The sequence below is a fragment of the Mus musculus genome, chromosome 12 (genome assembly GCF_000001635.26).
Source record: "Mus musculus strain C57BL/6J chromosome 12, GRCm38.p6 C57BL/6J".
Lineage (NCBI taxonomy): Eukaryota > Metazoa > Chordata > Mammalia > Rodentia > Muridae > Mus > Mus musculus.
Window position 1 is genome coordinate 36200875 of NC_000078.6, and position 24871 is coordinate 36225745.

At 40.9% G+C, this 24871-nt stretch overlaps 1 protein-coding gene across 7 annotated transcripts in view; it reads right to left on the reverse strand.

Moving 5' to 3' along the window:
• Positions 1–7454: 7454 nt before the first annotated feature.
• Positions 7455–24871, reverse strand: part of Lrrc72 (leucine rich repeat containing 72) — a 48068-nt gene continuing 30651 nt past the window's right edge. The window contains exons 4-9 of one of the 7 annotated variants that reach the window (NM_001361098.1): positions 21876–21957; positions 20617–20727; positions 13453–13542; positions 11691–11843; positions 8817–8844; positions 7455–7827 (exon numbers count right to left, since the gene is read on the reverse strand). In NM_001361098.1, coding sequence (NP_001348027.1) covers positions 7662–7827; positions 8817–8844; positions 11691–11843; positions 13453–13542; positions 20617–20727; positions 21876–21957 — 630 coding nt within the window. In that variant the 3' untranslated portion in view covers positions 7455–7661. Of the gene's footprint in view, positions 7828–8816; positions 8845–11690; positions 11844–12824; positions 13048–13452; positions 13543–16224; positions 16377–16935; positions 17346–20616; positions 20728–21875; positions 21958–24871 lie in introns of those variants that run through there. The other 6 variants (XM_006515213.2, XM_030246922.1, NM_027699.3 and 3 more) reach the window with 6 other exon arrangements.

Consider the following 24871-nt stretch of genomic DNA (forward strand, 5'->3'; position numbering starts at 1 on the left):
TATGAAAGCCAGAAGAGCCTGGACAGATGTTATACAGACACTAAGAGAACACAAATGCCAGCCCAGGCTACTATACCCGGCCAAACTCTCAATTACCATAGATGGAGAAACCAAAGTATTCCACGACAAAACCAAATTCACACAATATCTTTCCACGAATCCAGCCCTTCAAAGGATAATAACAGAAAAGAAGCAATACAAGGACGGAAATCACGCCCTAGAACAACTAAGAAAGTAATCATTCAACAAACCAAAAAGAAGACAGCCACAAGAACAGAATGCCAACTCTAACAACAAAAATAAAAGGAAGCAACAATTACTTTTCCTTAATATCTCTTAATATCAATGGACTCAATTCCCCAATAAAAAGACATAGACTAACAGACTGGCTACACAAACAGGACCCAACATTCTGCTGCTTACAGGAAACCCATCTCAGGGAAAAAGACAGACACTACCTCAGAGTGAAAGGCTGGAAAACAATTTTCCAAGCAAATGGACTGAAGAAACAAGCTGGAGTAGCCATTTTAATATCGGATAAAATCGACTTCCAACCCAAAGTTATCAAAAAAGACAAGGAGGGACACTTCATACTCATCAAAGGTAAAATCCTCCAAGAGGAACTCTCAATTCTGAATATCTACGCACCAAATGCAAGGGCAGCCACATTCATTAGAGACACTTTAGTAAAGCTCAAAGCATACATTGCACCTCACACAATAATAGTGGGAGACTTCAACACACCACTTTCTTCAAAGGACAGATCGTGGAAACAGAAACTAAACAGGGACACAGTGAAACTAACAGAAGTTATGAAACAAATGGACCTGACAGATATCTACAGAACATTTTATCCTAAAACAAAAGGATATACCTTCTTCTCAGCACCTCACGGGACCTTCTCCAAAATTGACCATATAATTGGTCACAAAACAGGCCTCAATAGATACAAAAATATTGAAATTGTCCCATGTATCCTATCAGACCACCATGGCCTAAGACTGATCTTCAATAACAACATAAATAATGGAAAGCCAACATTCACGTGGAAACTGAATAACACTCTTCTCAATGATACCTTGGTCAAGGAAGGAATAAAGAAAGAAATTAAAGACTTTTTAGAGTTTAATGAAAATGAAGCCACAACGTACCCAAACCTATGGGACACAATGAAAGCATTTCTAAGAGGGAAACTCATAGCTCTGAGTGCCTCCAAGAAGAAACAGGAGACAGCACATACTAGCAGCTTGACAACACATCTAAAAGCCCTAGAAAAAAAGGAAGCAAATTCACCCAAGAGGAGTAGACGGCAGGAAATAATCAAACTCAGGGGTGAAATCAACCAAGTGGAAACAAGAAGAACTATTCAAAGAATTAACCAAACGAGGAGTTGGTTCTTTGAGAAAATCAACAAGATAGATAAAGCCTTAGCTAGACTCACTAAAGGGCACAGGGACAAAATCCTAATTAACAAAATCAGAAATGAAAAGGGAGACATAACAACAGATCCTGAAGAAATCCAAAACACCATCAGATCCTTCTACAAAAGGCTATACTCAACAAAACTGGAAAACCTGGATGAAATGGACAAATTTCTGGACAGATACCAGGTACCAAAGTTGAATCAGGATCAAGTTGACCATCAAAACAGTCCCATATCACCTAAAGAAATAGAAGCAGTTATTAATAGTCTCCCAACCAAAAAAAGCCCAGGACCAGATGGGTTTAGTGCAGAGTTCTATCAGACCTTCAAAGAAGATCTAATTCCAATTCTGCACAAACTATTTCACAAAATAGAAGTAGAAGGTACTCTACCCAACTCATTTTATGAAGCCACTATTACTCTGATACCTAAACCACAGAAAGATCCAACAAAGATAGAGAACTTCAGACCAATTTCTCTTATGAATATCGATGCAAAAATCCTCAATAAAATTCTCGCTAACCGAATCCAAGAACACATTAAAGCAATCATCCATCCGGACCAAGTAGGTTTTATTCCAGGGATGCAGGGATGGTTTAATATACGAAAATCCATCAATGTAATCCATTATATAAACAAACTCAAAGACAAAGACCACATGATCATCTCGTTAGATGCAGAAAAAGCATTTGACAAGATCCAACACCCATTCATGATAAAAGTTTTGGAAAGATCAGGAATTCAAGGCCCATACCTAAACATGATAAAAGCAATCTACAGCAAACCAGTAGCCAACATCAAAGTAAATGGAGAGAAGCTGGAAGCAATCCCACTAAAATCAGGGACTAGACAAGGCTGCCCACTTTCTCCCTACCTTTTCAACATAGTACTTGAAGTATTAGCCAGAGCAATTCGACCACAAAAGGAGATCAAGGGGATACAAATTGGAAAAGAGGAAGTCAAAATATCACTTTTTGCAGATGATATGATAGTATATATAAGTGACCCTAAAAATTCTACCAGAGAACTCCTAAACCTGATAAACAGCTTCGGTGAAGTAGCTGGATATAAAATAAACTCAAACAAGTCAATGGCCTTTCTCTATACAAAGAATAAACAGGCTGAGAAAGAAATTAGGGAAACAACACCCTTCTCAATAGTCACAAATAATATAAAATATCTTGGCGTGACTCTAACTAAGGAAGTGAAAGATCTGTATGATAAAAACTTCAAATCTCTGAAGAAAGAAATTAAGGAAGATCTCAGAAGATGGAAAGATCTCCCATGCTCATGGATTGGCAGGATCAACATTGTAAAAATGGCTATCTTGCCAAAAGCAATCTACAGATTCAATGCAATCCCCATCAAAATTCCAACTCAATTCTTCAACGAATTGGAAGGAGCAATTTGCAAATTTGTCTGGAATAACAAAAAACCTAGGATAGCAAAAAGTCTTCTCAAGGATAAAAGAACTTCTGGCGGAATCACCATGCCAGACCTAAAGCTTTACTACAGAGCAATTGTGATAAAAACTGCATGGTACTGGTATAGAGACAGACAAGTAGACCAATGGAATAGAATTGAAGACCCAGAAATGAACCCACACACCTATGGTTACTTGATCTTCGACATGGGAGCTAAAACCATCCAGTGGAAGAAAGACAGCATTTTCAACAATTGGTGCTGGCACAACTGGTTGTTATCGTGTAGAAGAATGCGAATCGATCCATACTTATCTCCTTGTACTAAGGTCAAATCTAAGTGGATCAAGGAACTTCACATAAAACCAGAGACACTGAAACTTATAGAGGAGAAAGTGGGGAAAAGCCTTGAAGATATGGGCACAGGGGAAAAATTCCTGAACAGAACAGCAATGGCTTGTGCTGTAAGATCGAGAATTGACAAATGGGACCTAATGAAACTCCAAAGTTTCTGCAAGGCAAAAGACACCGTCAATAAGACAAAAAGACCACCAACAGATTGGGAAAGGATCTTTACCTATCCTAAATCAGATAGGGGACTAATATCCAACATATATAAAGAACTCAAGAGGGTGGACTTCAGAAAATCAAATAACCCCATTAAAAAATGGGGCTCAGAACTGAACAAAGAATTCTCACCTGAGGAATACCGAATGGCAGAGAAGCACTTGAAAAAATGTTCAACATCCTTAATCATCAGGGAAACGCAAATCAAAACAACCCTGAGATTCCACCTCACACCAGTCAGAATGGCTAAGATCAAAAATTCAGGTGACAGCAGATGCTGGCGTGGATGTGGAGAAAGAGGAACACTCCTCCATTGTTGGTGGGAGTGCAGGCTTGTATAACCACTCTTGAAATCAGTCTGGCGGTTCCTCAGAAAACTGGACATAGTACTACCGGAGGATCCAGCAATACCTCTCCTGGGCATATATCCAGAAGATGCCCCAACAGGTAAGAAGGACACATGCTCCACTATGTTCATAGCAGCCTTATTTATAATAGCCAGAAGCTGGAAAGAACCTAGATGCCCCTCAACAGACGAATGGATACAGAAAATGTGGTACATCTACACAATGGAGTACTACTCAGCTATTAAAAAGAATGAATTTATGAAGTTCCTAGCCAAATGGATGGACCTGGAGGGCATCATCCTGAGTGAGGTAACACATTCACAAAGAAACTCACACAATATGTATTCACTGATAAGTGGATATTAGCCCCAAACCTAGGATACCCAAGATATAAGATATAATTTGTTAAACACATGAAACTCAAGAAGAATGAAGACTGAAGTGTGGACACTATGCCCCTCCTTAGATTTGGGAACAAAACACCCATGGAAGGAGTTACAGAGCCAAAGTTTGGAGCTGAGATGAAAGGATGGACCATGTAGAGACTGCCATATCCAGGGATCCACCCCATAATCAGCATCCAAACGCTGACACCATTGCATACACTAGCAAGATTTTATTGAAAGGACCCAGATGTAGCTGTCTCTTGTGAGAATATGCCGGGGCCTAGCAAACACAGAAGTGGATGCTCACAGTCAGCTAATGGATGGATCATAGGGCTCCCAATGGAGGAGCTAGAGAAAGTAGCCAAGGAGCTAAAGGGATCTGCAACCCTATAGGTGGAACAACATTATGAACTAACCAGTACCCCGGAGCTCTTGACTCTAGCTGCATATATATCAAAAGATGGCCTAGTCGGCCATCACTGGAAAGAGAGGCCCATTGGACTTGCAAACTTTATATGCCCCAGTACAGGGGAACACCAGGGCCAAAAAGGGGGAGTGGGTGGGCAGGGGAGTGGGGGTGGGTGGATATGGGGGACTTTTGGTATAGCATTGGAAATGTAAATGAGTTAAATACCTAATAAAAAATGGAAAAAAAAAAAATAAAAGAAGGGGGAGGGGCCCAATTCCCGCCAAATAATCTTGGGATCCAGTAGCAGGGTAATCATGTGCTGGCTCCAAACAGCAAAGCCGCACGTTCCAGCAGTGGGCGTGGCAGACCAATTGAGCTGGAAGCTCCACCCCTGAGCAAGCAGGTTTCAGGCTGGGGGAGGAGAGACTACAGAATAGGGCAAAACAAACAAGAAAAAGAGCTCAGGAAACAGACATGCAGAGACTCTCTCGTTTGTAGTCAGGCATCCCATAACAACAGAAAGCAGAAGTCATGATATATACACAAAGAACTGTGTGGTAAAAAAAAAAAAAAAAAAAAAAAAAAAAAAAAAGATTTAAAAAAAAATTTAAAAAAAAAAAAAAAACCTTGGTATGCCTCTATTGTGGGGCATGTGGCCTACCCTTAAGAGGTTTGTTTCCCCAGTGAGACTCCCTTGGAGACAAGAAGTTTACCTTTTTCAAATGGGTGGAGATATTAGGGATGGGGCCTGGTGTTCACTTCCTTCACATAGGACTCCATCTGATGCAGGCCCTCTTTGTGCTGCCTTATTTTCATTGTGTTGTTGGTCACATGGGAATTCCTAAACCACTGCAGCTGTCAATAGCTCTCCACAAACTGATGGAAAGGCACATGCTTACACACTCAGTAAACACAGAGGTGTCAAGCTCGTGCCTACCTAGAGCCTTCATTTCTACTGGCTAGGGTTCTTCGTACCAGAAAGTATTCTACATGCTTCTGGAGAAGAAACATAAAACAACAGCCTAGCTACCAACCTGCAGTGGACCTACAGTGGTGTCCTGCCTGCAAGATAGGCTATGGTGGCACAATGCTTGTGAGAGTAATCAACTAATATTTGATTTGACTTAAGGCCAGTTCCAGAAGATGGAACCCATACCCAGCACTGCTTACGTTACCAAGAACCTGAGACTAGGCAGCCCAGGGACCTAGGGTAAATCTGAATACTAGTGTTTCTACTAAAGGAACTTAGCAATAAAATGACTCCTGATGCCATACACCTATGTTCCTAGATCAGTGCCTTGCTTAGTCCTCATCAGAGAAGCTTCCTCTTGCAGTAGGTGGGAACAAATTCAGAGACCCACAGCCAGACAATGGACAGAGAGCTAGAGACCTTGATACACTCAGGCCTGAACAGGATAACTCCACCAAATTCCTCCTCTTAAGACTCTTAAGATTTAGTCTACCACTGAACACTGGACACCACACAACACTTTTTTTTTTTTTTTTTTTTGGTTTTTCGAGACAGGGTTTCTCTGTATAGCCCTGGCTGTCCTGGAACTCACTTTGTAGACCAGGCTGGCCTCGAACTCAGAAATCCACCTGCCTCTGCCTCCTGAGTGCTGGGATTAAAGGCGTGCACCACCACTGCCTGGCTAACACTCTTAACCACGATATCAAACACCTACACACAGATGCACAAATCGTTGCTTTTCCTCATCCCATCTGACCTTCCCCCCCCCCCCCTGACTTAGGAACCACACCTGAATGTTCGGACTCAGACCAGACACAGGGTATCAAGTGCTAATAGACTATTTCAGCTGTCAGGTCTCGCCCTCTATGATGTCAGCCCACAATTCCAGTGTGCCTGTATTCTCTGAGCATAGAGGAAAGGGAGAAAGGCCACTGTCTTGTGTGAGCTTCTGACAGACCTTTTAAGTTAAGGAAACCAGCAATGATAAAATGTTTTTTTTTGTTGTTGTTGTTGTTGGTTTTTTTTTTTTTTTTTCCCCACTTGGCACTAGACAATTGGTAAAGGCTGCCTAGTTTCTTTTTTTCTCCAGCATTGGACTTCTGGCAAGGCCGAGCCAACATCATTAGCCTCCACCCTGATCTGGCAAATGTCCCAGAGATGTGAAAGCAGTGTACTGGCTAGCTGAATTATGAGGGGCTGCTGTGTGTCAAAGGGAAAGGCAGAGCTGTCACCATGGCAACAACACCCAGCTGTCTTGGGACAGACAGTGCAAGAAGCCACACACAAAGTGTTCATCCTCCGTGACTGCGTTTGTATGACTTTCACAATCAAACACGACCAGTTTGCTCTCTAGATGTCAGGAGAGTGGTTAGTATGGAAGTGTGGGCGGTGCCTGCTAACAGGAAAAGGGGGCTTTTAGAGAGTTGGTCACCCTTTACGACTTGATCATAGCGTCAGTTACATAACCTTGTATATTTTTGGGGAAAGGTTTTGAGTTTTACACTTAGAATTCGCATACAGTCCTATATCCATGAGTGTAGAGAGAATCTCTAATAAGCATCACCTGTCAATAAAAAGGTTTATGGCCAATGAGCTGAGGCAGAAGGAAGTACGAAGATATCCCATGGGGATAGAGAGAATTCTGGAATTAGTGTCAGTGGTATGAGAGATTCACCCCAGAATGCTAAGGAGACGTATAAACCAGCAGGAAAATGAATTCAGGTGAAAATAAAAAGGGAGATTTGCGCGCACACACACACACACACACACACACCAGAATTTCTAGGAGACAGATGTAAAAAGGAGAAGAAACCAGCCATGCAGTTGAACCTAGGTTAGAATAAAAGGGGTAATAAGTTAAGAGCAAGTCGGACAACGAGCAGAAGTGTATGAGCTAGGCAGTTAATAATAAGTAATCTCAGAGTCATTACTGTTGAGAAGTGAGTGGCTGGGAGGAAAAAAATGGCTTTATTTTTTATACGTGGGTAACTCATATACAATTTTTACATTATGAAACATTTTTCACTACTGACTCTTCTATTTTAAAAATTCGGGTAGCAACAAATGTACACGGAGCTAAATCGAGGGAGTGTTCTAACGAGTGAGCGAACAGCACCGGGAGTTTCCGGAAGTGCTCGTTACCGCAGGGAAATCATGAGCATCTCAGCGGCCGAGCTCTTTTTCTTCTGGTCATACTTTTCACTTCGTGTTAGAACGGTGTTCCAGTTCATGCTGGTGAACGTCATCAGGGATCTCTTCGTGGATCTTACAAACACAGCATCTTCTGGGTCATCAAACAGTGTCCTGAGAAGGTAGCAGTTACGTCAAAAACAAGCGTCTGGCCAGCGTGACTTCCTGTGCGAGTGTCTGCGTGTGTGTGTGTGTGTGTGTGTGTGTGTGTGTGTGTGTGTGTGTGTGTGGAGTGTGGTGACCAGGACCATATACTTCCTAGGGAAGTGTTTTATTTACCTCTGGAGCACACCTAAAGCCCTGAAGTTTTTATTTAAATGAATAAATCGCATAATTTCTCACCAAAATTGTGAACTTTACTGACATGGCTTTCAGGCCAGGGGACACAACTTTTATTGTGTACGTGGTTTATTTGTAAAGTGGAGCGTCTGGGTATATTTCAGGATCTATTATAAAAGTCTCACATGCTCATGTATTCCTAGTGGAAAATTGTTAAAAGACGAGCTGGAAATACTTTCTGGTATCATGCATATTGATATTGTAAACCTTTTATTTGAAGTTATTTTTTTTACATATCTTTTATGTTATGAGAATATTTTTTAACATTGAATCTAAAGAAAACACTCATACTTAGAAAAGTAATGGTTTTAAAGTTCATTAGTATTCATGAATTTGAAATGTCCTCTGTAGAATTAATGAACTATTTGCTTTGGGAAATGTAAATTCTAGTGGATATAAAATGTTAATCTATATGATAATCAACTTTACTGAACATATTTAGAAGCAAAGCAAACAAATGAAGTTTCTCACTTGGAATAGCTAATAGTTCTTAACAAGTTTTAATGTTTTATAAATCTAATCACCTGCTCACTTACTCAAGGTTATAATAATCACATTAAAAGCCTGAACTTGCCAAATATGAACACATAGCTGGAACTCATTTGTCAAAGAAAAACAACCATTTTTCTATTGATTGAAAGGCTAATGGCTTTTAATTAATTAAAATCTTTTTTAGAAGATAGGGGTAATTTAGAAATGAGACAATTATAAAACAGTCTGTCAATAAGAGGAAAGAAGTAAAAAACAAACAAAAAACCACTTACTTGTCAACATTATCCCCAAATGCAAAATCTAAAAATAAAATTCCAAATTAGTATTTTTCAAACATTTGGTTGGCACTTAAACATGATGAGATTGTCAGCTTTTCAAGGAAATTGACAAAAAGGAAAAAAAAGCCTTTATAAGTTATACAAAATTGAAATTTTCCAATAGGTAAGGCATTTTGCTTTAGACTTTGGGGTAGTGTTTAATATGCGGCAAATCTCAAAGCAGTATGCTGAATCAGCTTAGCTGCCAAGGAAATCCAACTGGGTGGACTCCATTGTCCATTTTATAAGCAAGGTTCATACACAGAAGAAACTTCTGCTGAGTAGTCAGGACAAGTCTTTAAGGCCATCTCAGCCATTTGGACTCTTGGCATGAACTTCAAAGAAAGAATAAACAAATCCCAGATCACAAGACTCCATTTTCCAGAGCTTTAGTGCTGAAGGGCCAGACCCCATAGCCTGGAGCTCTCGGGGTCGGCCATGGCTTTGTTTATTCCTCTTCAGAATGTCTGGTACCACACCAAAGGCAGAACTTATCTGCACCTGTTGGATCACTAAAGCCTTCAGTGTGAGCTCCTGCCAGTCCACAAGAGAGGAGACTGCCAAGAGCCATGGCACCATGCCTTTCACAAGTGGCTGCCCAAGTCTCCGATTCTTTCTTCTGTCCCCCGGCTCTTTCCCTTTCTCTCTCTCTAAGGTGTTATTGAGATATAATTGAAAAGTAACAATTATGCATATTTATGAATGCTACTAGATGTTTTCACACACACACACACACACACACACACACACACACATTGTGAAATAACAAGCCATAGTTGCATATTCCATACATAGTTACATAGTTCACATATCTGGCATCTGACACAGCTACTGTATTGGCTTTTGGGTATTTTCGCACGATTGTTAACAATACTTATGTTACATTAGAACTCCAGAATTGGGTTGTCATGTACAGTTGGAACTTTGTTTTGACCCAGATCTTCTCCTCTTTCCCTCTGACCAGCAAAGCCTTAATTTCAATGGTGACCATACAGTTCAGTGAGAATGTAGAGCAATAGAGGAATATTATATCATGGGATAAGTCTCTACTGGGATAGTTTGTATTGTATGAATGGCCAGTAGTGCAATATTTCTCCATGAATAACCATCTTCTGTATTTAGTACTATAAAAAGGCATCATGAAGAGAGCCTGCTTTTCTTATCCATGTGTGCATATACTCTCACAGAAGAGATTTTAAATTGCCTTCTTATGTCAAATAGCTTGGACATTTTATATGCTGAAAGGTACTGCAGTCTGGTCTCCAAGGCAGTTGACCTAGTTCATGGTTTCATAAATAGCACACACTGCTTTTATTTTCTCATTTTCATCCTTTAAAGTTTTTCCTGTCCGTGTCAGATGGAAATGCTATCTTATTGCTTTGGGTTGCCTGTCTTTGGAATAATTGAAGCTAACTTAACTGTATCCATTTCTTACTTTTTAGAAAGTTTGTGCCATTTGTCATTTTATGTACTGGGCTTTTAGTGTGTGTGTGTGTGGTGTAGGTGGATTCACTTGCATGTGTGTAGATGGAGTGATGTATATGTGTATGTAGCTACACACACCTTGTCTGTGCATAGGCAGAGCCAGAAGCCACGTTAGGTGTCCTCTTCCATCCCTGCCACCTTATCTTTGAGACAAGACCTCTCTCAAGACTGAACCCATTTTTTTTTCAGCTCCACTGCCAGTGAGCTTCAGGGATCTGGCTGTCACCCCATGGCCTTTCTTCCCCCAGTGTTGGGGTTATGGGCACATGCTGTCACTCCAGGCTTTTTGTTGGTCCTGGGAATCCTAACTCAGGGCCTCATGCTTGTCCAGCAAGCAAGTTACTCACTGCCCATCTCCCCACCCCACTCTGAGTTTTGTTGATTTTATTTGTTGGTTTCACAGGATCTTATTCTATAGCTCAGGCTGACCTGGAACAGATGGTCATCCTGTCTCAGCCCTCCAGATACAGGAACGAATCATGTGCTACCCTGCTAGGAGTTTCTGTTTTTGTTTTGTTTCTCTGATAGTGCTGGAGATCAAACCAACTTTGGGCATGCTAGGCCAGCACTTTGTGCCTGGCAGCATACTTTGCTCTCTGACTGGGATTACACAAATTGAATTCTGAAAGCCTGTCAGGGATCGCCAGGCTCAGCGTCCACCTGTTCCATGTCGCAATGCTTTTTCCAGTTTGTGTTTTAATTTTGTCCCCATGTGGCACCATAGCTTTTACATTACGTAGACAAATTTGTCAAGGTTCTTTCCAGTGTCACAGAACTTTACATTAACTTCATGAACCTTGTTCCTGTGTCCTTTGCTATGTGAGAAAAATAAATCTGTTTGGATTTTATGTTATATAAAATATGTGCCAACTAATTAAATATAACTGAAATGATTTGTAATATTTCTATGTAACACCTTGGGTGTGAGTGTAACCAAAACACTGGCTGGAAAAAGTGCAAATGATCTTCAGTTCTTCTTAAGATTTTCCCTACACCATAAAAGAGTCTACCCTCCATTGAGAAAACTGTTTTGTGTCATTGGTAATAACAATGATGGCTTATGCTTTTATTTTTATTTTTTTCCTTCACCAGATACTAGACAAGGACTTCAGGCATCTCCGCCTCTCCCCGGCCACTATTACCATACTGAATCATGTAACATGGGTGAGGGAAAGCGAAAATTACATTATTCACTGGATCAACAGGGGAAATATGAAAATAAGATGTAATATTGGAAATTAATTCGAAGGTACTTCACGATACAGGGAAGTTACAGTTATTATTGCAGTCAAGGGTTCCGAAAGCTTACAGAGCTTTCACCTCAGTTTTCTTTTTCCACTGTACCTGAGGGAGGTTTTTTGACCCGCTTTTGCTTTATTGGTAACTTGGGGTTCCAGGAGGCATCCACTCGTTTTCCAAATGCTACTGATTGAATCACATGAGCTTTTTTATGGTCAAAAATGGTAATCATGTATCTTCTCTCTTTCTCTGTAATTTCTAATAAAGGAAAAGAGAGATAATATTTAAAATTAACAAAAGCATACCGAGTCATTAAAAAAAAAAAATCTGAGCAATCTGCCTTGCCTGACCAGCCAAATCGCTGATCTCTGGTTTAGATGAGACTCTGCCTCTGATAGCACATACATGCACACATGTGTGCACATACTTCAACATACAAGTGTGCTCCAACAAACATGCATACATGCATACACACAGAAGTAGGTTTAACTTATATATGACAATATTGTTGAACCATTATGCAAGGAGATTTTAGTTATTAATCCAATCTCACAAGCACTCAGTGGATATCCTCCTGTCATAGTGGCACTCAATCCTGTGGTCTAGCACACTCCTGAGACTTTCTAGGACATATCAGCATATGACTGACATGACAACAGGAGACACTCTGCATTCCCTCACCACTGCTGGGAAGGAGATATATTCTCACGGGCAGACCTTCACAGTAACAACCCCTAAAGGATAAAGGATAGTCTTTACAGCTAGCAAGATAATGGGATAAGGGATAGATCATATGTGCTTGGGTGAATTAGGCCTCAAAAGTACACAACAGACTGCATGCATATATGTCCATATATGCACATATGAATGAATAGGCATGTGTGAGAAGTCACTGTTGAGTATGCCAATTTTAATAATATATAGAATTTCAAAGAAGATGACTTTTAGAATTTGTATTTTAAGAGATTCTCTATAAATCATTTTTGTGACAAGAAACCAAAGCATTGAGCCTGTTGTGGACATACACACCTTTAATTCCAGCACTTGGGAAGTAGAGGCAAGCTAATCTCTGTGAGTTCAAGGCCAGCCTGGTGTACAGTTAGGGCTACACAAAGAAACTCTGTCTTAACAAAAATAAAAAAAGATGAAAGAAAAGAAAAGAGAAGAGGAGAGGAGAGGAGAGGAGAGGAGAGGAGAGGAGAGGAGAGAAGAGAAGAGAAGAGAAGAGAAGAGAAGAGAAGAGAAGAGAAGAGAAGAGAAGAGAAGAGAAGAGAAAAGAGAAAGAACTCAATCAATCAAAGTGTCAGGCGGTAAACAATTTGGTGTCAAGAACAGGAGAGGTGGCTCAGTGGTTAAGAGCACTGGCTGCTCTTCCATTCACAGCACCCACAAGGTAGCTCACAACCATCTGTAACTTTGCAGGGAATCCAACATCTTCGGCCTCTGAGGGTACCAGGCAGGTCTGTAGTGCATGTACAAACATGTAAGTAAACACATATCCACATAAACAAATTAGCTGTAAGTATTCTTTCACTAGGTGTCCTGCGTTTCTTTTCCTTTCTTTTTCCTTCTCTTCTCTTCTCTTCTCTTCTCTTCTCTTCTCTTCTCTTCTCTTCTCTTCTCTTCTCTTCTCTTCTCTTCTCTTCTCTTCCCTTCTCTTTTCTCTTTCCTCTCCTCTCCTCTCCTCTCCTCTCCTCTCCTCTCCTCTCCTCTCCTCTCCTCTCCTCTCCTCTCCTCTCCTCTCCTCTCTTCTCTTCTTCTCCCTCCCTCCCTCCCTCCCTCCCTCCCTCCCTCCCTCCCTCCCTCCCTCTCTCTCCCTCCCTCCCTCCCTTCCTTTTTTTTTTTTTTTTTCCTAAAGCATTCTTACGTTTCCGATCAAGCAACTCCAGTCCGGGAAGGTGGAAGATTATATACAATCGGTAGAGGTTATATTGGGATAAAGGGTTTTGGTACAGACCTGCAAAGGAAGAACACAAAATAAGATGTCAGATTTCACAATAGTTCCCTTTACCACCTCTGAAGACAGACAATGAAGACTCAGGGACAGGACAAGGATAACCACTGCAGGGTGAGCAGCTGTGCCTGCTGTCTGGCCACAGCCTCACCACACACTTCCCTATTTAGAGCGCCACATATTTTACTATCTGTTGGATCCAGTCAGTCAAAGTTCACTGGTTGTTAATGCCCATTAGAAACAGCACTAGGTTCACACAGATCTGGCACAAAAGAGGAAACCGTTAAATGTCTATAGGTAAATTTGCCAGGGAAGAACAAGATGCTAGCTACAAAAGTCTTGAGGCTGCTTTTCACAAAAGATTACTTGGAGTTATTCTGGTCTCAGGAGTAATGGGGTTGGGTGGATACAGGTACACTGTCCTGACAGGTTTCTTCCTGAACCCCACTGTCCTCATGCTCAGAGGATGCCCATGCCAGTAGCACTTGGAGATCTCAGCAGGAGCTACACCGATGTGGATTTTATGGTTCATCTCACATCCCTCTGTAAGACTTGTGTGGCTAAGAGATGGGTAATGAACCTAACTTTGCAAGAAAGCGGTGGGGAGGAAGGGCCTCATGGGAGCAGTACCCATCCTGATACTTCTGAAGTAATCATCCGTCGTCATCAGCACGGAGGGACATTTATACAATGCTTCCGTTAGAAACTTTGAATGTTTTATTTTCTAGTGACATATTTTATCTGTGCATCCTCTGATAACATTAAATGAGAAATGAAGTTTGTGTGATTTTTTTTCAATGTGGCATCTGAAATACTTCTGAAAAAAACACATAAAGCAGAGAACCACTAGATGGCAGCAGAGCGAAGGGCTCCAGCTGCCACACAGCTGTGTCACCCAAAGAAATGTGGCTCCTTTACTCTGGTTAAATTTAAGAGTACTGTTCTGTAGACTATTCATCAAACACAGGGGCTGTTAATAAAGGGATGATAATATCAGGCATCAGAAGCCCAGAAAAACCTACTAACATTTAAAATGCATAGTTTGCAACATAAAGAAGATTGGAGAGGCATGTTTGAAAAAACAAGACTCATTAAAAATTGAAGAAAAACAAGACTTGGATGTATTCTCTGTCAGTAATAAGACATTGAGATATGGATTTTATCAACACAAGCTTTCCTGGCTATTTGAATCCTTACAGGAGCTTTAAAGGGAGATGAAGTGACAATGGCAGAGACCTGCTACACAACAAGACTAGTTAGAGGAATGAGAAAAGGTAAATGGAGATGTAGACTCAGGCAGAGTCAGAGTCAGATGTAGTCGGACAGATGTGTGTGTACTGGGGGAGTGAGGGAAAATGACAAAGAAAAAACTCCAGACTTCAGTAACAAGGACGGGAAAAAGGTCTAACGTTTACTCTTAAAGGAACTTAAAGCAGGAACAAATAATTGTCAGTACGGACGAGGTAACTGCATAGATGCACATCAAACCAGAAATAAGGACCAATCTGAAAAGGCCCACAAGAGATCACACCCCATAGCTTCAGCCACTCCTCAGGGTCATAAAAGCAAACCATGATTGTCTTTAGTGAGAATTCGGAAGGAGGAAAAAGTCACTTGCATTTTAGAGCAGAAGTCAGTTTCCCAGTGACTCTCCTGTGTAATCAGAGCTGACACCCCCCCCCCATTTATATGGTTATTAGAGCCACTGAGCAGCCACGCTGCCTGCATGTCATGCTTATGAGAAACCTCTTAGCTTCTGTCAGCTGTGGGTGTTTACTCATCGTGGTCCACATCGGCTTTCCCTCTGAGAACACTACTACTCACTTCTTTTCCTGGAATTTTCTAATCTCTACTCAAATAATTTTTTGTTAAATATTCATTATGCTTTTGTGTGTGTGTGTGTGTGTGTGTGTGTGTGTGTGTGTGTGTAGGTGTGTTCGTGCCAGTGCAAGAGTGTGTACCTGTGTGGACAACCTTAGGTATTACCCTCGGATAATCTGATCTATCTCCTTTGAGACAAGCTCTCCACTGAGCAGCCTATCACCAATTAGCCTCGTCTGGGGACCCAAGGGATCCTCCTTTCCACACTGCCGCAGTGCTGAGATCACAAGCATGCACCACCACAGTCTAGTTTTTCCATAGGTTCTAGGGACAGGACTCAGGCTCTTCTGCTTGTCAGACAAGCACTTCCCTGCAGCTAAATAAAGCACCACACCCAGATTACTGCCACATCGCTTGCGACCAAGACTTCTAGGTAGTCAAAGGCCATGCTCAGGGTGGTATATGGCCCATCTCATCTTAAACAGAAAGTATGTGGCAGAGATCAAAAGTAAATAATATGGAAGATATTTCAACCTTTTCCTTCTCTCTTCTCTAGCTCTTGCATTTTAGCAGGAAGCAATCTTACTTTCCATTCCTCCTTCACCCTCCCCCACCAACCCCCACACCATCTATGCTAGTTTAAGTATTGAACCTTTTGGATTTATGCGTTTTGGATGGCTGGTCCTTAAATTACCATAAATTAAGTTTCTGAGATATGAAATCAGTTTCCTGTGTCTGAGTGTTCTGAAAGCGTCGTGTGATGTATGGGCACATTCCTGTAGCAGCGAGGAAGCAAACTCGCTTACACTTTCGCTTTCAATAGGTTAATACTAGTTAATCCACCTTTCCCTCTAGGCTACTTACGAAGTACACCTCAGTGGCGCCAGCACTGTCTTGCTTATCTTAATTTGGAAGTCAGAGTCTAAGCAATTTACATTTACCCAATCATATATCACAATGTCTCTGCCACTGTACCGCAGCAACTTGCGTTAGATGAGTCACACGTGTGGAGGTTTCTCAATGAAAGACAAGAGGAAGACAGAAAATTATGATAGAGTCATCTAAATAATTGGCTCCTGTTGATTAAAAAAAAAAAAAAAAAGACAGACAAAGAAGAAAGAAACAAAACCCAAAAATTTTAAAGCAGAACTTAAAAGACTGCATGGAAACAGACCCAAATAGCCTTGTCTTTTTGGTTATGAGCCTTGGCCTTTAACAGCTGAGCCATCTTTCCAGCTCAAGGAACCCAAATATTCTTAAAGCACTTTAGAAAAACAAGTTGATATAGGCTGGGCTTGTAGCTCAGTAGCTACAATGCTTGCCCAGCATGAAGCTCTGTGTTCAATCTTCCTCATTACAGAAAAAAAGGATGTAGTAACATACACCTACAATCAAGGCACAATGGAGGTGGAGGCAGGAGGATCAGAAATTCAAGGTCATTCCTGGCTACAACGGGAGTTAGATGTCAGCCTCAGCTACATGTGAGACCCCGTCTCCAAGGGGGGAAAGTGATATAATCAATAAATCGGGTTTAATAGATGGGAAAAATGAAAATGAAGGAATTAAAAACATCACCCTGTGGTAGGAAGTTCAGGTTGCTTATCAATAATCAGACATGTGGATTTCGAGGTTCTACAAAGCAGGACCACCGTCTCTCCCGTTAGCCTTCTCTGCTTTGAAATTTGTGGGCTACCATATCATGCACTAAGGCAATCATCCTTTACTTGACAGGAAAACTGGGAGAGAGTAGAGCTGGAAAGTGGAGGGAGCAGACCATTGTCTATCTCACACGAGCATCTGGGAAAGACCTAGAAGCTCCTTTTGATTGGTAGATCATCTTGCTTAGAAGAGGCAGCTTATCCTCAAGGGTATTAAAGATAGACTCGGAAGACGAGGCCTTGAGATCCACCCCTCTGCCCAGGATCCTTCTCCTTGCCTTTTGTCAAAGGCAGAGACTAGCGCATTGCTGATGTCAAGAAGAGAGAATGTTGGGGATTGTCTCTAAGGCTCCACTAGGGAGGCCTTTGTGATGAAACACAAGTTGCTAAGTGCGTTTAGTGAAAGGTAGAACACTTAAGAGTGAAGTGTAGGAGCAAGAGAATGGGTTAAGGACCTGGTCGATGGCTTTCACTTACTATTGTGTGCTGGCTAGTATTATAGCAATCTGACACATGCTAGAGTTTACCTGAAAGGAGGAAACCTCAACTGATAAAATGTCTCCACAGATCTGGCTGTAGGCAAGCCTGCAGAGTCTTTTCTTTGTGGGTGGTGCCATCCCTGGGCTGGTGGTCCTGGGTTCTGAAGGAAAGCTGGCTGAGCAAGCCTGGAGGAACAAGGTTTCTTCTGCATTAGCTCCTGCCTCCAGGATTCTGCGTTCTTTGAGTTCCAGTCCTGACTTCATTCAGTAATGAACTATGATGTGGGAGTAGAAGCCAAACAAACCTGTTCCTCTCCAATCTGCTTTTGGCCGTGGTGTTTCATCGCAGCAATGGAAACCCTAAGTAAGGCACGCTGGCGAAGGGGCAGGCAGAGGGGCAGGCAGACAAAGTCATTTCTGGTGCAGTGGGCTGGGACATAGGAGTATTCCCTTTTGCAGTTTGGAGAACAGAAGGGGAGAGGAGACCTGCACAGAGAGGGTGTGGAGAGGTAGACCTCCTGGAGAGACGAGGTGGGGCCCTGCCTGGCCTGGAAGACAGGAATTCCAGGCACTGGGACCTCACACTCTGCTGCTGACTTCAAGGCCTCCCTGAAGGTCCCAGCCCCTCCGTCTCATGGGCAATTGCTAGCAATTTTTTCTCATAAATGGTAGAGGAGGGTGCAATGCTGAAATGGGTTGGAGCCTTAGCCCTGGGCTATTTTCTCACCCTCAGAAGAACTTGAGACTGAAGTAAGTAACACTTCAGATTTTTACATGGTTTTCTTACTTGAGAAGAGTTATGACTTTTGGCAGTGCATAGTTTTCTCATTTTAATGAGTGGAGTCTAGTCTCAGATGGCAAATGAGGCTCCTAAGAACCTAGCATGTGGACATCACTGCCCAAACGTTAGGCATCTCCTGAGTGCATTTCCAGAAAGCACTTTCTTTTTAACTGAATTCAAGGAAATGACCCCATGCCAAGCTTCTCAGGTGGGACATGTTACTGTAATTTGAATGATGTCATCACAGTTTTAAGTAGAGGTGATGTTTTAACTGTCACAACAAGTAATAAGATGGATGTCTTATTGCCAGACTTGCCTTTGAAGAGTGTGGGCATTTCATCCCTAATCCTGACTGGCCAGGGTACTTGCGTGCTTAGATGTACGTCTGACAAGTAGGAAGGGGTTGGATTTCAGGTACCTTCAGTTCTGAACCAGGCATCTTGATTCAGTGTACAGCTCTGTTTCATTAAGAGGCCAACATTGCATACTGTTCTCTGTATGTTGTCTCACAACATAAGTTTGCTTAAGTGATTGAGTTTTACACACAGCAAATGATACTAGTAGTTTTGCACCGAGCTCCTTCATGAACCTAAGTAATTAGGGTTCAAGATGTAAACCCAATAGGAGGCCAGATCAGGTTTCTCTTCAACAACTCTGGCATTTATACAGAATTGGAAGGTGACCCAGGGATTTCCTCCAGGAAAAAAGGAATAAATTACAAACATTGGATGAATGAATGAATCAATCAATGATCAGATCAATAAAACAAGGCACGGATGTGTTTCAACATTAGTACTTTGTAAATCTCTGAGCCTTGTATCTTCACCAGTGTAAGAGAACACTATCTTAACAAGAAAGACTTCAGAGACTTAGTGTTTACTATATTTAAAGCATCAGTTGTACTGGGTCTATTTACCTCTTTGCAGAGATTCTATACTCTAAACAACTTCTTAATTATTTTATTTACATCCTACATATACAACAATTTGTTTTTCCTATTTCAAACTCACATCAGTGACAGAGATTTTTCTTAAGAATTGCTTGGGAGAGTTATCTCAGTGTTTGAAGAGATTCTAGGTGGTAGCTATAAACCCATTTTATAGAAAAACAAAGATAAAAGAGAGGTCTGTGCCTAACGTACTCAAAATTGTGGAAATATTGATTGACATGAAAGGATTAAGACAAGTAGACAGACCTATCCAAGTCTCTGATGGAATATCAGAATTCAGAAAATTCTTAATGGTAGGTGGCCTTAGCACATCTTTAAAGTAATCATGGGACTTGCCAAAGCCTTTGTGATTTTTACCATTTGGATTTATAAAAGTCTACTTTCAGTGATAGGAGTCATTTTTCATTAAGCAGGTGAGATATTCCTCATAATAGAAGCTGCGGATGCCTTAGTCCTTTTACATGCTGACCTGACCAGAACCTTCACCATCAATACTAGTTTCCATAGATCCAGGCAGTTCTGAAAGATGAAAAAGAGACTATGCCTGTCTCTTGACAAGCAGAGGTCTCTCAGCTCAGGTCTGCAAGGGCTTCCATCTATAACACCTGGACTCCTCCTGCTTTGCAGTTGTGTGCGTGTTCATTAACCCTTAGAGCTATAGCCTATTGAGAGGTGAACTTCACACTGACCATTTTTAATGTATTCCTAAGTATATATTGCTTTTCATTTCAGCAGTTAGCGTCTTGCTGGACACGACTCAATGGATGTGAATGAAGGCTGTTCTCATATATATGAAATCTTCAACAGTCTTGTTATTTGCTAACTTACTTTATTAGTATGTATCGCATACCATATTTATTTACCCACTTGAGATTCACAAGTCATGAATATTCATTATATGCAAGGATTTGAACTACTTACTACACGGTCAACTTTAAAACATTACCACTCCCCCCAAAATGCCATAGCCCTCCCATTTCACTCATCAACCTGGCTTCCCTCTTCTCCTGGCTCTGAGTGAATACAATCCCACCCAAGAATGGCGACCCTCTCTCTCACCTCTGCCTCTACAGATGTACCTGTTAGGGATAGCCCTATAATATGAACGATACAACCTACTCTTGTGCTAAAGCCAAAAGAGTAGATTTAGATATATACCTGCCTTTTTGTGACTTTTGTCATTTTCATCTTACATGACCTATCACTCTACAAGTAATTACTTTGGGAAGTGTGTGTTTAAAAGGTCTAGTCACATTCTAGAGAATAGGCTAGGCACCTGTGGCATACATAGCCTGCTTCTTGAAGCTTGAACACCGGAAAGAAAAGCAAGTGTGCTGTGCTACCCCTGTCTTAACTTATGGATATAGAGCATAGAAGCACAGGGTGTACTTAGGCTCCGCAGATTCTGCATCCCCTTCAGCTCCTTCATAGTAGCATCGATGTTTGTGAGCTCATTGTGGTGCAACAGGAGAATATTCAGTGAAGGCAAATTATGCAGGCCTAAAAAACAAACATAGTTTTGCAAGGTTTTCAACATTTTCAGATGAAATTCATTTTTTAAATCGACAAATGCAGATAACATTCTTACAGTAATTAGATATTGTAATTAAGCAAGAGAATGCAGTATAGTTGATGAGAAGTGTCTATTAGTGATATCCTGAATTGTGACTAAGCATATAGCAATGAAGTGCTATATGGGGCGAGAAGTGCTATGTGCTATGTGGGGCGAGAGAGCCACTACTGGCTCCCGTTGCCATGTTAGTCATTTTCCTGTGGCAATGATTTTGCTTGTTTCAATCTCCAGTTTGAGTTATTGTCTTTGCTTTGGTTCGGTTTTGGGATACGTGTGCTTGCACGTGTGAATCAGTGTTCCTTAGGATAATAATGCAAACCCAGGAACAGTATCTAGCCCATTCAGTGCGTTCTTTTCAATAGCTCAGCCGTTTGTAGAATGGGAAACCGTACTTCATTTTTTGCTCTCCTGAATTGCACATTTTACAGTTTTACTTTTTTTTTTTACATAAATGAAAATGGGATGAATCTGTATGGTAATTACATCATAGCTAAATTAGATTGTCTTCTTCCTTAACAGTATAAGAGCTTGCCATGGGTGTTAAAATGGATGGCATTTTGGTTTCATGATACAATAGTTTAAAGTCAAGTACTTTCTCCAGTCATTTGTCATGTCTCCTGATTATGACTTATAATACACTTTTATATGTGGCTTGAAACTGTCAGTATAGAGACTATTATAAAATCAGGTCAGTGGGAACAGGAACTCAGCTGATAAAATCACAGCCAATAAAAAATTTTAAGACAATGTATAGCTCCTATATTTATTCTTACTCCTAAATATTGCTAAGGTTAGTTTGTACAGTAGCTAGTTTGTGCTCAAACTACACAGTACAGTAGCAAATTGTTGTGACTATAAAAACACCCCTTTGAAATTTTGAGCAAGACACATAGTAATGAACTAGAAACACAGTGTAACTTTTTAAATATTTAAATGTACATATGGTGACTTAAAATAGTACATATTTTAGTAGACATGATGAAAGCTATTTTGTATGTTGTTCATAATCATTACAGTTGAGAGCTATTATTTAATTGAAAATTCATTCAATCAATAGGGAAAGTTTGAGACGTACCTTCTATCTCAAATATTGCATTGTTGTTCAGATACAGCTCGGTCAGACAATAGTTCCGAGTTAAAAATGATATCCCGTGTAGCTGAAAGTGAAGAATGATAGATTTCTAGTCACAAGACAGCATAAGCCTTTAACAACCATTATTATTGAACTGGGCTACAATCAATATATCTGAATTCTTTTTTCATAGCTGTGTGATAGTGTCCCCCTCGCCCCCGTGATAGTGTTTTTAACCAGTCCAACAACAAAGTTTTCTGAGCATTGCTGAGCCAAACTCCTGCCTCCAGGTTTTCTTTCTCACAGTGTTTCCTCAGTCATGCTCTGGGTGGTGTCCCTGGGCTTCCACACCAAGCCTTTCATCTGTCACTGAGCCTAGGGCTCTCTCTATGCAATGCACAGCCACACCAGCATCTGCCTGGGTGGCATTTTTCCCTTTGCCCCCACATCCTTTCTTCCTGGCACACTACATTTCTGGTCTAGACCAGAAAGTCGTATGAAACCATGCCATAGTGCATTTTCACAATACTGAAGATTTTCTACAAAGCATTCTTTGACCTTCCTGCATGTGGGTATGTGCACTATTGCATGTCTGGTGCCAGTTCCCACGAAGCTGGAGGTACAGGTGGTTGTGTGGGTGCTAGGAATTGAACCACGGTCCTCTGCAAGAGCAGCAAGTGCTGGAAACCACTGGGCTATCACTCCAGCCCTGCGTCCCACAGCTTACTTTTAAAGGTTGGTTTTCGAAACTCAAAAAGGCAAAAATACTGTTGAAAACTTCTCAGATGTATTGTTAAGTGCCATATATGTGTGTGCATGCGTGTGTTATGTGCATGTGTGTGCATGAATGATAGTACTACTCAGTACTAAGCCACGTGTCAGAAGGTCTTGTGTCATCTGCAGAAAGAACACCGTTACTTTAGAAATCTCATTAAAACCTTTATTATACCTTAATGAATTCATTTTTGCACACATATATGGGTGCATGTGTGGTGCTCAGTAGACAACTTACTTTCCTGGGAATGTCGCTCCAATTGTCAGGCTTGGTGCCTTTACCCCAGAGTCATCTCACTGGTACTATAACACACACCCCCTCAAAAAAATTGACAACTTTTTTTTTTGAATTATGGTAAAACATAGTAGAGAACAGGGCAGATGAAGATATATTTTAAGAGGAGCAGATAACTAAATTTAGGAGTATTTGCTTTACTGCTTAATATAGGTCATATATATATATATAAACATATATACATATACACATATACACATATACATATATACATATATATATGACTCAATATAGGTTTATGCTATATTCCTATTGCGTATATAGTGATATATATTGCTAGAGGGTCCTTGTGAAATAATTACTGATCAAGTTTTTCATGCTTTATAAATATAGAAAAACTTGCTCATAAGTATAAATTTATTTTTCTAAAGCTAGAAACTGTTGTTATTGTTGAGAGAGACTTGTTTTACCATTTACTGAATAGTGTAAGTTATATAGACTCTAGTTCAGAAGAGCCATTTTAGGATCTTCCAATGGATGGAGGCTGCTTTTCTGTAACACATTTTCTTCAACTTCTTATATTGGCAGCTCTCACAATTCATGACGCCATAAAAGGCACATATACCATTCATCTCATTTCCCAGGCTTGCTTCTACCAGATCATGCAAGCATTCACTCAGCAGACAAGCACTAAACTCTGCCATAGCTTCATAAAGGCGAAAGGGAAGCATGGTTTCCCCAGGTAGGAAGGGCCATCCTGAGCAGGGAAGGAAAAGTCCCACTTGACTTCCTATCTCTTTGTGCTTTCCCTGCTGGCTCCCAGCTGGAATCCACTGCCCTCTTTCCTTCCCCCTCACCACTCCCTGCTCTAATAATAACCGCCAGAATGGGAAACGCCCACCAGTGGAAACTGTGATGTTTCCCAGTCACTCGTCTAATATATATTTTCAGCCATCAATGAAGAGTTGAAGTCAATTTCACTGCCATTACTAATCCATACAAAGAGAATGTTACCAATTCTGACACCTTCACCTAAGCTTTAGGACCCTGGTTTTCCCCAGAATATTAACATTTATGGGTCAGGATTGTTGAGATATTAAGATTTTTCTGTGTGTTGAGGTAAGAGAGATAAGGTGGAGAGGAAGTCACAAGGCCAGATCAGGACAATGCTGGGAAGCTATTCAAAGACACGGACCTGGAGAACATATCACCGAATCTGAAATCAAAGGGGATGTCTAGGTAAATAGTGCATGGGCAGGAGATAAATCCAGGTGTTACTCTAATTCAGGAGAGCACAGAGAAGCCCAAAGTCAACTAATGGGGAGGGAAGAAATGACGTGGTTTCAAGGAATAATTCACGTAATTTAAACGATATGGAAACTTCACAGGCTGTTAAAGCCAGAAACAGAATGAGAAGATGATTCTCAAGTCATTGTTAAAATAAACTGCTAACACAGTTACCCATTAAAAATCTACACTTTCGTCTCTAAAGAAGCGTATGATAGTAAAATATTTACTTAGTGCAACACTCACAAATCACAAACCTTCATTCAAAATGCTTGGCATTATATGTATTACGTTCTAGCAAGTAATTTTCCTGTGTGATTTAACCATTATTATTAATTCATATGAACTCTAGTATGTAAATTACTTCTAGGAGGACCCTGGGGGAGATGGCCAGCATGCATCTGAGATGAAGGAAGCACTCTCTAGAGCAGCGGTTCTCAACCTACCTAATGCTGCAACCCTTTAATACAGTTTCTCAAATTGTGGCGACTACCAACCATAAAATTATTTCTATTGATACTTCATAACAGTAATTTTGCTACTGTTATGAATTGTAATGTAAATATCTCTGTTTTTCAATGGTCTTAGATAACTTGCTAACCACTGCTCTAGAGCAAGGTTGCTCCAACTTTACCATTGCTGATAACTTTGTTCAGATAGTTCTTGGCTGTTTTATGGCATGGGACAACCCGGACAACTAATC